Here is a 19,238-nt window from a genome sequence, read left to right as displayed (position 1 = left end):
CGTATAGGGAATGAGAAAATGGGTAAAAATCATCTATTAGCGATCACGCCGGCACTGAAACGGAAGATATCAGAGAGAAGGTCGAAATACTGAATTCGGTCTTCCGAAGTTGTTCCATCGCGGAAGATCGTAACACTACCATTCCTGTCAATCGTCGTACGAACATCGAAATGGCAGGTATTGAGATAACCGATCGCGGAATTGAAAAGCAGCTAAATTCGCTTAGTAGCGGAAAGGCTTCAGGACCAGATGAGATACCTATAAGATTGTATAAAGATTATGCGAAAGAACTTGCTCCCCTTCTAGCAGTAATTTATCGTAGATTGCTTGAGCAACGAAAGGTACCTAACGACTGCAAAAAAGGTGCATGTCATTCCCGTTTTTAAGAAAGGCCGCAAGACGAATCCACACAATTATAGACCTATATCGTTGACATCAATCTGTTGTAGAAATATGGAACATGTTTTATGCTCAAGAATTATGACATTTTGGAAAATGAACATCTCTTCTATAAAAATCGTCAGAGATCCCGCGAAACTCAGCTCGTTCTGTTCCTCCATGAGATCAAACAGCGCAGCGGACAACGGCGCTCAGGTTGATGCCGTGTCCCTTAATTTCATTAAGGCATTTGACACCGTCCCGCATTGCCGCTTAATGAAGAAAATACGAGCTTACGGAGTATCGCAGCAGACCTGCAAGACTTTCTTGCAGATAGAACTCAACACGTCGCTCTTAACGCAACTAAGTCGACAGACGTAAAGGTAATATCCGGAGTACCACAGGGAGGTGTGATAGGACCGTTACTGTTTACAATACACGAGGGTAAGTCAAATATTATCCGCAATTTAGTTATATTTTTGTTTATTTTTGTAGTACTGTCGTTTTACGCTGATGACGCATGCTTTGTTTATTTGTTGTTATATCGTTGCAATTTTCAAGCTGTTAGGTTAGTTTCGTTATTGCTACTGTGGCTGCTCCGCTGTCTATTTGCACCAAAGAAGAGCAATGTTCAGTGATCCGTTTTTAGTGGTCAGAAGGCGTATCAGGGGCCGAAATTCATCGAAGACTTTCTGAACAGTACGGGAACAGTGTTTTGCCACAACGGAGTATCTACGAATGGACTGAAAAATTCCAAAATGGTAGCACAAGTATTACGCACGAATAAGGAGCCGGACGACCGTTTACCGCCACAAATGAAGAAACCACTGAGCGTTCACGTGAAATGATCCTCTTAGACAGACGATTAACTATTGACGAAGTGGCACATCGTTGCAAATTAGTCACGGTTCTGCCTACGAAATCATCCACAACAGACTTGGGTTTCATACAGTTTGTGCAAGATGGGTCCCAAAACAACTCACACAGTTGAATAAACATACGCGCTTGAACACCTGCAAAAAAGATTTGGATCGGTATGGTAACGAAGGGGACAACTTCTTAGACAGGATCATTACTGGTGACGAAGCATGGATCCATCATTACGAGCCGGAGAGTAAACGGCAGGGTATGGAGTGGAAACATCCAAATTCGCCTTGCAAGAAAAAGTTCAAGACCCAGCCGTCCGCAGGAAAACTGATGCTTACGGTTTTTTGGGACGCACAAGGTCCAGTACTGGAACATTATGGGGAAAGGGGCACAACAATAAACAGTGTACTTTACAGAGAGATGCTTGCTGCCAGGCTAAAGCCTGCAATTCGAAGCAAACGCTGAGGATTGCTGTCAAAAGGTGTTGTGTTGTTGCACGACAATGCCCGTCCGCATATTGCTGCCCACACTGCTGAAACGCTCCAGAAACTCAAATTTGAAGTACTGCTGGATCATCGTCCATATAGTCCCGATCTTGCCCCTTCTGACTGTCACTTGTTCGGTCCACTCAAACAGGCAGTAAGGGGCCGTCGATTTGCCTCGGACGAAGCAGTAAAAGAAGCGGTGCATTCTTGGCTCGCGGCTCAACCGAGAACCCTCTTCTATGAGGACATCAGGAAGCTTGTACAACGATGGATCAAGTGTGTTGAAACGCAAGTAGATTATGTCGAAAAATTATGTTTTTCTAGGGGATTCCTATTTGATTACAATAAAGTTTTATAACTACTCTGCGGATAATAATTGACTTACCCTCGTATATAAATGACCTAGTAGGAAGCGTCGGATGCTCTTTAAAGCTACTCGCAGATGATGCAGTTGTCTATACCAAAGTAGCAACGCCAGAAGATAGAAAGAATTAGCAGAACGACCTGCAAAGAATTGGTGAATGGTGCAGGCTCTGGCAGTTGACCCTGAACGTAAATAAATATAACATACTGCGCATACATAGGAAAATAAATCCACTACTGTACAGCTACACTATTGAGCTGGAGACAGCGTCTGTCAAAAAATGTCTAGGCGTAACTATCCACAGCGACCTTAAGTGGAATGGCCATAAAAAACAGATAGTGGGAAAAGCAGTCACTAGACTCAGATTCGTCGGAAGAATCTTAAGGAAATGTAACTCATCCCCGAAAGAAGTGGCTTATAAGGCGCTTGTTTGCCCGGTTATTGAGTATTGTTAACTTCTCTGGGATCCCTATCAGATAGGACCGATAGAGGAGATAGGAAAGATCCAATGGAGAGCGGCGCGTTTTATCACGGGATCGTTTAGCTGGCGAGAGAGTTTTACGGAGATGCTAAACAAACTCCACTGGCAGACGTTACAAGAGAGGTGTTGTGCATCACGGGGAGATTTACTATTGAAATTTCCGGACAGCACTTTTCAGGAGGAGTCGGACAACTTATTACTTCCCCCTACCTACATCTCGCGTATTGACCACGAGGAGAAAATTCGAGAAATTAGAGTCAATGCAGAGGCTTACCGACAATAATTCTTCCCACATAGTATTCCTGAGTGGAACAGGGTTGGAGGGATCAGATAGTGGTACCGAATGTACCCTCCGCCACACACCATTAGATGACTGGAGAAGTATGATGTAGATGTAGATTGATGGGATAAAACGTGAAACAAAATGCAAATATTGTTCACGTTAATCAAAATGTTGTCTCCAGACTGTGGAAAAAGTTCCAGGAAACGTATTCAATAGCGGATCGACAACGCGAAGGCCGTCCAGGCAAAACATCAGGTTCTAGGGACCGGTATGTAACGATATCTGCACAGACGCCCTACAAAGACAGCGAATACTATGCGGCTCGCGCTTCAAGAAGACACAGCGGTTACCGTAAGTACCTACACTGTGCGTAGCAGACTTCATGATGGGAGGTTGTACAGCCGAAGACCTCTCAAGACTACACCACTCTGTCCACATCACAGGGGTGCTCGTGTAAGATAGACTAGAGCACATGAACATTGGGAACGAGACCAGTGGACCAAAATGCTGTTCACAGACGAGGTACGAATAGCCTTGCACCCTGACGACAACTGTGGATATGGAGGTGAACAGGGGAACGCCATCATCCCTCATTGACTGTGGAATGTCACCAGCAATCCGATTGCTCAATTGCATTCTGGGCATGTATCATGTACGGCCGCCGCACACCACTCGTTCCAATTGAAAGCAACACGACTGCTACAGTGTACGAAAACAACATTCTTCCACCCATAGTGAGTGCCTTTCCAGAGACTGTAGGGGAAGGATTCACTCTGGGTCATAACGTCAGATCCCATCGTGCTCGCAGAGTGTGTCGATATCTGACAGTACGTAGAATCTGAAGAATGGATTGGGCACCATGCTCACCGGATATAAATTATATAGAGCATGCATGGAGCGTGCTCAAAAGAGCGATTTCTAGTCGTCAGCATCCTCAGTTAACTGTTGAAGCTCTCAGGAATGTTGCCATTGAAGAGTGGAACATTGTGCCTCAAGAGGCCTGCAGTGAGTTTGTACTGAGCATGTCCCGTTGCCTTCAAGAGTGTCTGAGGGTTCGTGGAGGACCTACACGTTATTGAACACTGCAATGAACAAGCCATTTTATGTTTTTTGATGTTGTGGGGCATTGCAATTTTTTTGTTTTTTCAAATAACGTTCCTTTTGCATTTCACAATCGGTTCAATGATAACATACAGTGTAGTTTACCTTTGCGTAGTATTCTGTATTATCAAAACATAAAGTATAAGACATCAATCTCTTTTTAAGATACGAGAACCAATTATATCCTTAACGTTTGTTTGATGGGTATATAAACGTGTGCACGTGTATGTCTACATTATAATAAGCAATCAGTTGATTTTAAAGTATTTTGTCAATAATTTCCACTGAAAGTAAAAAAAAAGAAAACGCTAAAAACATGGACCACAACAGAACAAATCGCCAGCGGCTGTAACTGACATAGGTGAACACAACTATTTTGTATCACATATAAAAAATGAAGCACTTTAGCGTAAAGTGGCACTAAGTATTGAAATATTCTTGGCCATTGTGGAGCAAATGACATGCTGTTGACCAAAACATCTATGTAATGGAAAATAACAGTCATCTGAAGATGAACATGGAAGCCTGAAACTGGTTGTGGTACTACAATAATTAAAAAGTATTTATGGCTGGTTGCGTCATTCACCAACTAAATTACAACTTTACACTTGCAAACAAAGTTATCCAGAAGCAGCATAGATACACTGCTACCGATGATGGTTTTTCACTGTGGCGAAAGTTTCTTTGATAACACTGCTACCCTAAGGTACTTTCGACCCAAAGAAAAATTGCCAACATCGTACTTACATCAGGTAAATGCAATTTTAAATGTGAACAACTGTAGGACGATGAACCTGTCATTTTGAAACCAGTACCAGTATAATTTGTTCTTCATAAATACCATTTTAGCAATGGCTCGTTTCTGTATATACTTTACTTTAACAATTAATCTGTATTTTTATGGAGCCAGCCTATTAGCATGTCAATTGGCGCCAAAATAGCGTTCATTTTACTTCTCTTAGAGCTCCGCAGGGTAACCGCATCAGTGAACGCAAATGGGATGAGTTTATCATAAAAAATTTCGTTGGATACTGTGACTACGTGCTCGCCTGTAATGTACCAGTTCTTTACCCTAGCAGTGTAGAAACAGACTCAGAGAATGGCAGCGATACTATTTGCGCGACGGATAGTTCCGATCGATTTGGTGGTGTGTTATTGTTTATTACGTTCCTGTCTTTGTTCGTCGGCACTGGTTTAAATTCACGTTACGTTCAGATGTAACATTCACCCTCTACAGCCTTTTCGGCCATCGACTCAGCGTCCATCTTGTTACCCACACTCAGTATGGTTTGCGGCAGTGACTTGCTTAGATTTTGACAGGGAGGAACCCAGATATGTAATGTACAATAATGCACTAACAAGTGTGTCAACAAATTTTCCGAAAAGTTTGTCTTATACAGGGTGTAACAAAAATGTACGTCATAAATTGCAGGACACATTCCTCACACGTAGACGAAGAAATTATGTTATATGAACATGGGTCTGGAAACTGTTTCCATGTTATAGCTCATTTTCTCCAACTCATTAATCATGGGAAACACACACGAACAGGACACACCACCAAACCACATGCAACTCTTTCTCACAGGAGATGTTCAATATGCCCTCCATGCGCTTTGACAGATGTATCAGTCCCACGTCATAGTGGATCTCGGGTGTCTGATGTATCCATGGAGTATTTCGTATGGTTTCGTATCGTTCCATAATACGGACACGGAGACACTGAACATCTTGTACTGGAGTTCTATACACAAGAGCTTTCAAATACTCCCACAACCCAAACTCCAGTGGGCTTAGGTCCGGAGAGCGTGGTGGAGGCCAGGCAACTGGTACATCTCTATCTGTCCATCTGTCACCGAATCTGTTATTTAGAAGCGAGGGACATTAGCACTAGAATGAGAAGATGCTCGATCGTGCATGAAGTACATGTTTTGCCTGGATGAAAGAAAGAGAGGCCCTAGCAAACTGTGACCAACAATGCTGGCCAAAACAATGACAAAATCTTTGTTGATAATTTGCTTCAACAGTTGCGTGAGGATTGACGTCTGCTTATACATGCCGGTTGTGAAAATTTACGATCTGATCTCGTTGAAACGACGCCTCATCTGTGAACAGCACCGTCGCACTAAAATTAGGGTTGACACTTTGTTGAATAAACCATTCGCAGAAGGGTACCCGTGCAGGAAAATCAGCTGTTAATAATGCCTGCACACGCTGCAAGTGGTATGGATACAGCTGGTCCTTGTGTAACACTCGCCAGACAGTCATATTCAGTGTTGCAGCTACAAGTCTTGTACTGATGCTGGATTCATCGTCGACTGTATGAAGAATTGCCGCCTCCCACATCGTTGTCCTCGTCCCTCTAGGCCTCCACTGGTCTCGAGAATAAGGCTTAAATGCTCCATTTTCCCTAAGACGAAGATCAGTAACTTCAAATGTTTTCCTGTCGGGGAACCGTCGTCCTGGAAATCTCTCCAGGTATAAACACTGAGCGTGAGCGTCATTGCCATCAGTTAATCCGTAAATCAAATGGGCATCTGCCTCCTCTGTGTCTGTGTACACTGCCATAGCACCAGCCAAGTCAGCGATTAGCTCTACGTAGCAATCTGTGTGCTGGCAACGGTCATATTGATTGCTGGGACAGTTGTTACCCGTAAATAAACAATGGCAAGAGGGATATTTAAAACGAGACACTGGCGGTGCACAACGTAACCAGACGTCACCAAGAGCGCATGTTCCCCATGATTCTAAGGTTCTGTTCTTGTTTGTTTCCCATGATTAATGAGATGGAGAAAGTGAGTTGTAACATAGAAACAAAACGTTTGCTGACCCATTTTCATACGATATAGTTTCCTCGTCTGCGTGTGAGGAACGCGTCCTGCAATTAGTGCTATACAGTTTTGTAACACACTTCATGTATGTGTATGTGCATAATTTGGACCTAACTTTTCATCATCATGCTGCGTATGTTTGTTGACAGATACCCAAAGCCAGGCGTAATTCTGGGTCTGGCCATGTCTTTGATCACAAGACGTGGGATAATCCTCAAATGGGTAAGTACCCCATGCTCCCTCATACTAGTCAAATGTTCGACTGGAGCGAAAACAAGACCCCACAGAAATTACACAGTGAATTTTTGTTTGAATTTAGAAAAATGCTAGTGGGAAATGGACAAATGGGGGTATCAAATGGACCAGTTGTATTTGTTTGAAAGCAATCAGGGTGATTAAGAACCTCTTATTTATTGACTTGAGGGAAATTTGAAATATTTCATGAACAGCTGCTGCTAGTTATGTAAATGAAATGTCAAAACATATCAAATCACAACATAAATTGAAACTGTCTATCTTCTCTTCATGTACATATTGTTAATACTTACTGAATACCAATCGATATTGACATGTACTATATCTCATACATTCTGAACAAAACTTAAAAGTAAAGAAAATTGAAATAAGTGAAATGTTTTATGAAATGATTTGTCCAAAAATAAAAAATAAAATTTGTTAAAGAGCCATTTGATGCGCCTTTGACTGATGTTCGAAACCACTTACATCAAATGAGGTGCTGGTCAACGTAAAAATTTGAATTTTGAAGATTACTAGAAGATATTTATCTTGTGAAATTTCACGTCACTAATGAAAGAGCATCTCAGCTGCTCTGTATGAGTCTGAGCATCATTCAAAGACGTGTCAAATATTTCTCTAATCTATTTTATTTCTTACTTATAGACAAATAATTTCACAAAAGGTTTGACTGTCTTTAGTTAAAAATGTTTATGTGCTCTAGCCTATCTTTGTTATGTTTATGTTTTTTATTTACAATTTTTTATGTTGATTGACTCATTTACTGTCAAAATTTTTAACAGATCTTATTGGTCACATAATGAAGACTCTATATACATTTTCCAGCATAAGAAATATAGTGCCTCCGTTTCGCTCATAAACAGATCATACGGTGCAGCCAAAGATCAGCACATCCTTCTGTGCATTGGCAACTCTCATCTTCTCACTCTTACTTAATGTGGGAACTACACTATCTGATCAGAAGTATCCAGACACCCATGCGTTATGTATATAGATAATTGTAATAATAATAATAGTAATAATTTCGTGTAGCTCATCAGCCTGGTGCAAGTCTTCCTTTTGGACGCCATATAAGCGCCTTTTATTTTTAAGTTTTGGTAACGTAGTCACTACAGTTATCTTGACCACTGTGTCCAGCTGGCGCTGTGGTGAGAGCATCTGCGTAGTAAGGAGGAAACCTGGGTTCGAATGTCCACCTGGCACAAATTTTCAACTTTCCCCATTGATTTAAATCAATGCCCACCGGGTGCTAACGTCATTAATTCCGCTGTGTCTTGTTTCATAGTGGCTGCAGGATCAAACCGTGCCTGTTATTTCGAACATGCACAGAGATCAGATACCACATACATGGAATACTAGAGTCTATGGTCCCTTGGCGGTGTAAATAACACAAGCCTCTAAATCAATGCAATCAGAAGATATGGCCACTTAAATGTTATGACACTTGCAAACTCACTCATCATCAGAACCTACATATGACATGTACGGTACCTACAGGGTGGTCCATTAATCGTGACCGGGCCAAATATCTCACGAAATAAGCGTCAAACGAAAAGACTACAAAGAACGAAACTTGTCTAGCTTGAAGGGGAAAACCAGATGACGCTATGGTTGGCCCGATAGATGGCGATGCCATAGGTCAAACGGATATCAACTGCGTTTTTTTAAATAGGAACCCCCATTTTTATTACATATTTGTGTAGTACGTAAAGAAATATGAATGTTTTAGTTGGACCACTTTTTTCAATTTGTGATAGATGGCGCTGTAATAGTCACAAACATACGACGAACAGTTGGTAACAGGTAGGTTTTTTAAATTAAAATACAGAACGTAGGAACGTTTGAACATTTTATTTCGGTTGTTCCAATGTGATACATGTATCTTTTTGAACTTATTTCTGAGAACGCATGCTGTTACAGCGTGATTACCTGTAAATACCACATTAATGCAATAAATGCTCAAAATTATGTCCGTCAACCTCAATGCATTTGGCAATACGTGTAACGACATTCCTCTCAACAGCGAGTAGTTCGCCTTCCGTAATGTTCGCACATGTATTGACAATGCGCTGACGCATGTTGTCAGGCGTTGTCGGTGGATCACGATAGCAAATATCCTTCAACTTCCCCCATAGAAAGAAATCCGGGGACGTCAGATCCGGTGAATGTGCGAGCCATGGTATGATGCTTCGACATCCAATCCACCTGTCATGAAATGATATTCAATACCTCTTCAACCGCACGCGAGCTATGTGCCGGACATCCATCATGTTCGAAGTACTTCGCCATTCTGTCATGCAGTGAAACATCTTGTAGTAACATCGGTAGAGCATTACATAGGAAATCAGCATACATTGCACCATTTAGATTGCCATCGATAAAATGAGGGCCAATTATCCTTCCTCCCACAATGCCGCACCACACATTAACCCGCAAAGGTCGCTGATGTTCCATTTGTCGCAGCCATCGTGGATTTTCCGTTGCCCAATAGTGCATATTATGCCGGTTTACGTTACCGCTGTTGGTGAATGACGCTTCGTCGCTAAATAGAACGCGTGCAAAAAATCAGTCATCGTACAGTAATTTCTCTTGTGCCCAGTGGAAGGACTGTACACGACGTTCAAAGTCGTCTCCTTGCAATTCCTGGTGCATAGAAATATGGTACGGGTGCAATTGATGTTGATGTAGCATTCTCAACAATGACGTTTTTGAGATTCCCGATTCTCGAGCAATTTGTCTGATACTGATGTGCGGATTAGCCGCGACAGCAGCTAAAACACCTACTTGGGTATCATTATTTGTTGCAGGTCGTGGTTGACGTTTCACATGTGGCTGAACACTTCCTGTTTCCTTAAATAACGTAACTATCCTGCGAACGGTCAGGACACTTGGATGATGTCGTCCAGGATACCGAGCAGCATACGTAGCACACGCCCGTTGGGCATTTTGATCACAATAGCCATACATCAACACGATATAGACCTTTTCCGCAATTGGTAAACGATCCATTTTAACACGGGTAATGTATCACGAATAAATACCGTCCGCCCTGGGGGAATGTTACGTGATACCACGTACTTATACGTTTGTGACTATTACAGCGCCATTTATCACAAAGCGAAACAAGTGGTCCAACTAAAATATTCATATTCCTTTACATACTACACGAATATGTAATAAAAATGGGGGTCCTGTTCAAAAAAACGCAGTTGATATCCGTTTGACCTATGGCAGCGGCATCTCGCGGGCCAACCATAGCGCCATCTGGATTCCCCCATCAAGCTAAACGAGTTTCGTTCTTTGTAGTTTTTTCCTTAAACCAGAGGCTCAGACGATTCTGCGGAGATCTGGGGTGCAAATTTCTCGACCTCCGCTATCGGGTGGAGAAATGTAGGGTCCCCCTGAATAGGTCAGGCGTGCACTACACGCCGGAAGCGGCTACAAGGGTAGGGGAGTACGTGTGGAGTGCACATGGGGGTTTTTTAGGTTAGAGAATCCCCTCCCTAGGCCCGACAAGACGCCTCCTGAGACGCGGCAGGGTAGGAGTAGGCAAAATGCAACAGGGAATAACAATATTAATGTGCTAATAGTAAAGTGCAGGAGCGTCTACAGAAAGGTCCCAGAACTGCTCTCATTAATAAACGGTCACAACGCTCATATAGTACTAGGGACAGAAAGTTGGCTGAAACCAGACGTAAACAGTAATGAAATCCTAAACTCAGATTGGAATGTATACCGCAGAGACAGGCTGGACAGTGAAGGGGGAGGCGTGTTTATAGCGATAAGAAGTGCAATAGTATCGAAGGAAATTGACGGAAATCCGAAATGTGAAATGATTTGGGTGAAGGTCACGGTTAAAGCAGGCCCAGACATGGTAATTGGATGTCTCTATAGGCCCCCTGGCTCAGCAGCTGTTGTGGCTGAGCACCTGAAGGATAATTTGGAAAATATATCGAGTAGATTTCCCCACCATGTTATAGTTCTGGGTGGAGATTTTAATTTGCCGGATATAGACTGGGAGACTCAGACGTTAATAACGGGTGGCAGGGACAAAGAATCCAGTGAAATTTTTTAAAGTGCTTTATCTGAAAACTACCTTGAGCAGTTAAACAGAGAACCGACTCGTGGCGATAACATATTTCAGAGTACCTGTTGGCTCAACACAAAAGTTTTGTCTCAAGTACAGATAGTGTTGAGGATCAGTGGACAAAGTTCAAAACCGTCGTACATAATGCGTTAGATGAGTATGTGCCAAGCAAGATCGTAAGAGATGGAAAAGAGCCACCGTGGTACAACAACCGAGTTAGAAAACTGCTGCGGAAGCAAAGGGAACTTCACAGCAAACATAAACATAGCCAAAGCCTTGCAGACAATCAAAAATTACGCGAAGCGAAATGTAGTGTGAGGAGGGCTATGCGAGAGGCGTTCAATGAATTCGAAAGTAAAGTTCTATGTACTGACTTGGCAGAAAATCCTAAGAAATTTTGGTCTTATGTCAAAGCGGTAGGTGGATCAAAACAAAATGTCCAGACACTCTGTGACCAAAATGGTACTGAAACAGAGGATGACAGACTAAAGGCCGAAATACTAAATGTCTTTTTCCAAAGTTGTTTCACAGAGGAAGATTGCACTGTAGTTCCTTCTCTAGATTGTCGCACAGATGACAAAATGATTGATATCGAAATAGACGACAGAGGGATAGAGAAACAATTAAAATCGCTCAAAAGAGGAAAGCCTCTGGACCTGATGGGATACCAGTTCAATTTTACACAGAGTACGCGAAGGAACTTGCCCCCCCCCCCCCCCCCCCGCCCCTCCTTCTTGCAGCGGTGTACCGTAGGTCTCTAGAAGAGCGTAGCGTTCCAAAGGATTGGAAAAGGGCACAGGTCATCCCCGTTTTCAAGAAGGGACGTCGAACAGATGTGCAGAACTATAGACCTATATCTCTAACGCCGATCAGTTGTAGAATTTTGGAACACGTATTGTGTTCGAGTATAATGACTTTTCTGGAGACTAGAAATCTACTCTGTATGAATCAGCATGGGTTTCGAAAAAGACGGTCATGTGAAACCCAGCTCGCGCTATTCGTCCACGAGACTCAGACGGCCATAGACACGGGTTCACAGGTAGATGCCGTGTTTCTTGACTTCCGCAAGGCGTTCGATACAGTTCCCCACAGTCGTTTAATGAACAAAGTAAGAGCATATGGACTATCAGACCAATTGTGTGATTGGATTGAGGAGTTCCTAGATAACAGGACGCAGCATGTCATTCTCAATGGAGAGAAGTCTTCCGAAGTAAGAGTGATTTCAGGTGTGCCGCAGGGGAGTGTCATAGGACCGTTCCTATTCACAATATACATAAATGACCTTGTGGATGACATCGGAAGTTCACTGAGGCTTTTTGCAGATGATGCTGTGGTGTATCGAGAGGTTGTAACAATGGAAAATTGTACTGAAATGCAGGAGGATCTGCAGCGAATTGACGCATGGTGCAGGGAATGGCAATTGAATCTCAATGTAGACAAGTGTAATGTGCTGCGAATACACAGAAAGATAGATCCTTTATCATGTAGCTACAAAATAGCAGGTCAGCAACTGGAAGCAGTTAATACCATAAATTATCTGGGAGTACGCATTAGGAGTGATTTAAAATGGAATGATCATATAAAGTTGATCGTCAGTAAAGCAGATGCCAGACTGAGATTCATTGGAAGAATCCTAAGGAAATGCAATCCGAAAACAAAGGAAGTAGGTTACAGTACGCTTGTTCGCCCACTGCTTGAATACTGCTCAGCAGTGTGGGATCCGTACCAAATAGGGTTGATAGAAGATATAGAGAAGATCCAACGGAGAGCAGCGCGCTTCGTTACAGGATCATTTAGTAATCGCGAAAGCGTTACGGAGATGATAGATAAACTCCAGTGGAAGACTCTGCAGGAGAGACGCTCAGTAGCTCGGTACGGGCTTTCGTCAAAGTTTCGAGAACATACCTTCACCGAAGAGTCAAGCAGTATATTGCTCCCTCCTACGTATATCTCGCGAAGAGACCATGAGGATAAAATCAGAGAGATTAGAGCCCACACAGAGGCATACCGACAATCCTTCTTTCCACGAACAATACGAGACTGGAATAGAAGGGAGAACCGATAGAGGTACTCAAGGTACCCTCCGCCACACACCGTCAGGTGGCTTGCGGAGTATGGATGTAGATGTAGAGTAGATGCTTATTTCGTGAGATATTTGTCCCGGTCACTACAATGGACCAACCTGTATACATGACGTTGACCTAGCGATGAAGTGAATTGCTGGAAACCGAGGAGTCGCAGGTTCGAATATCGGTCGGACCATGAATTTTTCAGTTTTCGCTTTAACCTAGCCTTTACTTGTTGAGGAGTTGGCAGAAGTAACGCGTGGTTCGGATTCCAAGTTGAAATGTACGTCCACTAACCGCCGCTGGATAGCTGAGATAGGTTAAGGACAAATTATCTACGTAATTCTTCCTATAATTACTTTTATTTTATCAATGAAATGTAATTAAATTAAATAATCCGAAATAGTATGTAGATATAATCAACTTGAGCGCGAGGACGCCCAGGAAAACCACGCTGTCATGGATTAAGAACGATTTACGAGTAATCTTTGAATAAGGCAGATATATCTCTGAGCCTAGCTCTTCTTGTTGGGATTGTTGAGACCAGGCAGACGTCACGGGCTGTCAGTCGTGAGCTGTCAGTTAGCACGGTAGTATGGAGATAGGAGGTAATGTCGCCTGGTATTATATATAATTGCAATTGCGCGTTCTGGTTTGAAGTTGATGTTAAAAGTTTGTATTTCCATGAAGTGAAATAATAAGTAAGTTACAGAATAGAAAAATGCATATCAAGAATTGTTTCAAGTTGTCCCCCAAAAGGGCCTTCCATAAAAAGGATTCTGCAACGAGGAAATGAACTCCGCATAAGTGCACGGCTACCGAACTTCCACACAGGATCCGACGCACAATTTATATGTCATCCCCTCTTAGAACAAATAAGAGATACAAGGTACTGTCGTAACTGATCAGCAAAACTTTAAAGAACAGCTCTGTATAAAAAGATACTCTGTAGGAAGCCCGTTTAATTACGCTACGATTGGGAACTAAATGATGGTATTATAGGACTATCCACAGGTATCACAACTTCCAACTCCATACATTTAAATATAGACATATACTCTCATTTATATAATCAAATAACATCCCTTTATCAATCTTTCTTATAATTTACATTCTTATTAGATCCTGCTACAGTGTCCATGACGAAGACGTTACTGGTATGCAATATGACTCCCTGGTTAATGCATATTACGTGAAACTACGAAATGAGAAGTGTGTCTTCGCGTCATGAATCTGACAAACGGATCAGCTGGTTACACGTCAAGTAAAGGTGTGACGAGTACCGTTCCAATTACCTTTGTTGGTTTGGGCTTCCGTAACGGGAAGATCTGCAACCTGTCCTTTGAAATTGCAGACCAGCGGCTTAACGATGCTCTATAGGTATATAGTACTCTGTACACTATTACACGTGAACGTTAGCAATAACAGGGTCTTTAATGTAGAGAATGGCTTTCATTTCCGCGCAGATTGTCCACGCAAGTGCCGTGTGCAAACGACGTACACTCCTGGAAATGGAAAAAAGAACACATTGACACCGGTGTGTCAGACCCACCATACTTGCTCCGGACACTGCGAGAGGGCTGGACAAGCAATGATCACACGCACGGCACAGCGGACACACCAGGAACCGCGGTGTTGGCCGTCGAATGGCGCTAGCTGCGCAGCATTTGTGCACCGCCGCCGTCAGTGTCAGCCAGTTTGCCGTGGCATACGGAGCTCCATCGCAGTCTTTAACACTGGTAGCATGCCGCGACAGCGTGGACGTGAACCGTATGTGCAGTTGACGGACTTTGAGCGAGGGCGTATAGTGGGCATGCGGGAGGCCGGGTGGACGTACTGCCGAATTGCTCAACACGTGGGGCGTGAGGTCTCCACAGTACATCGATGTTGTCGCCAGTGGTCGGCGGAAGGTGCACGTGCCCGTCGACCTGGGACCGGACCGCAGCGACGCACGGATGAACGCCAAGACCGTAGGATCCTACGCAGTGCCGTAGGGGACCGCACCGCCACTTCCCAGCAAATTAGGGACACTGTTGCTCCTGGGGTATCGGCGAGGACCATTCGCAACCGTCTCCATGAAGCTGGGCTACGGTCCCGCACACCGTTAGGCCGTCTTCCGTTCACGCCCCAACATCGTGCAGCCCGCCTCCAGTGGTGTCGCGACAGGCGTGAATGGAGGGACGAATGGAGACGTGTCGTCTTCAGCGATGAGAGTCGCTTTTGCCTTGGTGCCAATGATGGTCGTATGCGTGTTTGGCGCCGTGCAGGTGAGCGCCACAATCAGGACTGCATACGACCGAGGCACACAGGGCCAACACCCGGCATCATGGTGTGGGGAGCGATCTCCTACACTGGCCGTACACCACTGGTGATCGTCGAGGGGACACTGAATAGTGCACGGTACATCCAAACCGTCATCGAACCCATCGTTCTACCATTCCTAGACCGGCAAGGGAACTTGCTGTTCCAACAGGACAATGCACGTCCGCATGTATCCCGTGCCACCCAACGTGCTCTAGAAAGTGTAAGTCAACTACCCTGGCCAGCAAGATCTCCGGATCTGTCCCCCATTGAGCATGTTTGGGACTGGATGAAGCGTCGTCTCACGCGGTCTGCACGTCCAGCACGAACGCTGGTCCAACTGAGGCGCCAGGTGGAAATGGCATGGCAAGCCGTTCCACAGGACTACATCCAGCATCTCTACGATCGTCTCCATGGGAGAATAGCAGCCTGCATTGCTGCGAAAGGTGGATATACACTGTACTAGTGCCGACATTGTGCATGCTCTGTTGCCTGTGTCTATGTGCCTGTGGTTCTGTCAGTGTGATCATGTGATGTATCTGACCCCAGGAATGTGTCAATAAAGTTTCCCCTTCCTGGGACAATGAATTCACGGTGTTCTTATTTCAATTTCCAGGAGTGTATTTTGATGCTGTCATTAGTGGTGCGCCAGCCGCTGTCCCACCGACATTCGCGGCCTTATTGAAAAGTTCATCTCCTTCTGACAATGCCAGTGCAGTAACAGTTTCATAGTCAGTGAACACCGAGAAGACGTCTCCTTCTGAGACTACAGCAGTTTTCACAACTGCCGTTGATGAAGCTTCCATGACTGAACGAATTCAGCAACCCACAGAAATTTCTTCCGAATTTACGTACGCACCAATGGATGCTGCTCCAGCTCTGAATATGCCCAAGAAAGCCACAAAAGAAAAATCCGAGGACCGTGACACACAATCTTCGTCCACTACGAAGAAGAGTCGTGTCGCGATAAAATAGGAACCGGAGCTACAGGTACAGCTAAAGAAGAAAGTAAGCAGGGTTGTCGAAAAACTTAAATGACGGGGAACCAGCCACGCGCCAGGCTCCCGCGAAGACTGCCCAAAGGCTGTGGAAACCGAAATTAAGCCACCATCTCCACCTCCAGCCCCAGGCGATGAGGCCTGGTGAGCTGATGATGATACGGGTGGATACTGAGAACCTCATCATCGGTGATCAGGTGAACAGGTCCCAAACTTTTAAGGTAACCACAGTTAACAACAATCGCATCCAGAATGCCGTAAAGGTCTGTGTCCCGCAGGAACTTTTATATAGAACGTATGTCGACACTGTACTCCTTCAAGAAGCTCTAACTGAAATTTTCATTCCCGTTTACGTTGCAACTGCCGGGCTCTGTGGCCAAGCGATTCTAGGCGCTTCAGTCCGGAACCACGCGACCGCTACGGTCGCAGGTTCGAATCCTGCCTCGGGCATGGATGTGTGTGATGTCCTAAGGTTAGATAGGTTTAAGTTGTTCTACGTTCTAGGGGACTGATGACCCCAGATGTTAAGTCCCATAGTGCTCAGAGCCATTTGGACCATTTTTTTATGTTGCAACTACTAACATCAATACAGAGGACGCAGCTGACACCGCAGTTACGTACCGCGAGAGTATACATGTCACCGAAATCAGTATTAGAGGAATATCCTGCAAAACTAACGGACTATTAATTGTAAATATTTATGCGTCCTCTAGTAGTGGCCATCGGCGGGAGTGGGATGATTTTTTTCGGGCGGATATACCTGAGTTAATCGGCCTGCACACCGCCAGTGTTCTTCTCGGAGGGGATTATAACTGTATGATCCATGCCAAGGATGAAATTCTTCACACCAACATTTGCTAGGAACTCAGGTGTCTTGTTCTCGACCTCCAGCTCAGTGATGCGTGGGAGAAACTACACTTATGTGACCTACGACTCGACGAGACGTATTGATAAAATTTACGTTTCGCACAGTTCACAGTATTTCCGACCACAGCACCTACCATGCCTACGTGAACCACCACTGCTCCCCATTCCACCGGGTAAAGGGTTACTGGAAGCTCGGTGTTAGATTTTTACGGCATGAGGAGCTGGATGTGGAGAGAGACCGCTTCTGACAGCAAGCTCTCCGATCCCGCCCCTGCTACAATACGACACTTGAATGGTGGTTCAAGGTAGCTGAGCCTAAACAAAGATCCACGACTATGTTTTATGCCAGATAAAAGAAATTTTGGTGGAATCACAGAACTGAAACGTATTACCAATGATTACGAGGACTATACCAAGACGCTAGCCGCCCCAGTTCCGAAATTTCTCGCAACAGTAAGAGGTGTAAAGCAAGAATAACGTAAATTCAGAGGACAAGACTTGAAGGCCACTTAGTCCGCAGGCAATCCTAGAACGCTGCGTCTCAGGAAACCGCCTCCCTATACCACCTTCTCAGAGCGTTTCAGTGACCTCAACCGGAAACAGCCAGTAGATGCACAAACGTGTGATGCCCTGACGTGTAGGATATCCATCCGTCTCACTGTGGAGGATGCAGATACACTTGAATCTCCTTTTGATAAAGAAGACATCTACTATGCCGTTAACAGGGCGACAGACAAGAAAACTCCAGGATCGTATGGACTGACATCGGATTTCTACAAGTATTACTGAGAACTTCTCGGGAACACATTATGGGCCATTGAAAACGACCTCCATATGGGAGGGGATATATCCCCAGAATTTAAAGAAGGGATTATCGTACACGTGCGGAGGAAGGGTAATAACAGACAACTAAACAAAATGCGACTTTATTGAATGGTGATTTTAAAATTATGACAAGAGCTTTGAAGACTCGCATGCAAAGGGTCTTATGTACGTTCTGGGTGACCGTCAACATGGTGCTGTTCCTGGAAGGAGCATAATAAACGCCGCCTGTACCCTCCTGGACATTACCAGCGCCTATGCAAAGTCCAAGGAATCTGCTACACTGCTCTTCCTCGCCTTCGACAAAGTTTTTGACCGCATCAGTCATGATTAATTACCAAATGCCATGCAAGCAGTGAGTTTTGATCTCCAGTTCATGAACATACTTCGAAATGTCACCACGAATGCAACATCTCGCATTATGATAAAGGGACACTTAAGCCAACCGGTAACAATCGAGCGATGTATCCATCAGGGACGCCCCTTATCGACGGCTTTGTACGCCATCACTGTAGAACCCCTCCTGACCATATTACCAGAAGAAACTTCAGGGCTGGTGATTGGTAATATCAGGTATCAATGTATATTCTACACACATGACCTGTGCCTTGGAGTAACAACTCAAAAAGACCTTGAAACAGTTGGCCACGCCACTCAGGAGTTCGCGATAGCATCTGAGGCCAAATCAAACGATACAAAAACCGTTCTTATGGACATCGAAATGCACATCTGAAATGTTGAGGACATGGATTGGCGGAACGCCGGCAGTTATTTTAAGTCACTGGGTATGCCCCTGGACACAGACTCAGCGAGGATGAACACCAGAAACAGGGCAGACGTGTTACCTCAGTTTAGGACTGCCCTTAAAACGAATGGGTTCAAAATGGTTCAAATGGCCCTGAGCACTATGGGACTTAACATCTGAGGTCATCAGTCCCCTAGAACTTAGAACTACTTAAACCTAACTACCCTAAGGACATCACACACATCCATGCCCGAGGCAGGATTCGAACCTGCGACCGTAGCAGTCGCGCGGTTCCGGACTGAAGCGC

The 19,238-nt window shown here is 44.3% G+C and overlaps 1 protein-coding gene across 1 annotated transcript in view; it reads left to right on the top strand.

The window, feature by feature from the left end:
• Window positions 1–19,238, top strand: part of LOC126185060 (uncharacterized) — a 131,595-nt gene that overhangs the window by 41,012 nt on the left and 71,345 nt on the right. Inside the window, exon 3 of the mRNA XM_049927817.1 lies at window positions 6,940–7,012. Within this exon, the coding sequence (XP_049783774.1) occupies window positions 6,940–7,012 (73 nt within the window). The remainder of the gene's footprint in view (window positions 1–6,939; window positions 7,013–19,238) is intronic.

This window comes from Schistocerca cancellata, chromosome 4 (genome assembly GCF_023864275.1).
Source record: "Schistocerca cancellata isolate TAMUIC-IGC-003103 chromosome 4, iqSchCanc2.1, whole genome shotgun sequence".
NCBI classification, from domain to species: Eukaryota; Metazoa; Arthropoda; class Insecta; order Orthoptera; family Acrididae; genus Schistocerca; species Schistocerca cancellata.
Note: the sequence above shows the minus strand (reverse complement) of the source record. Positions and strands in the feature narration are given on the sequence as shown.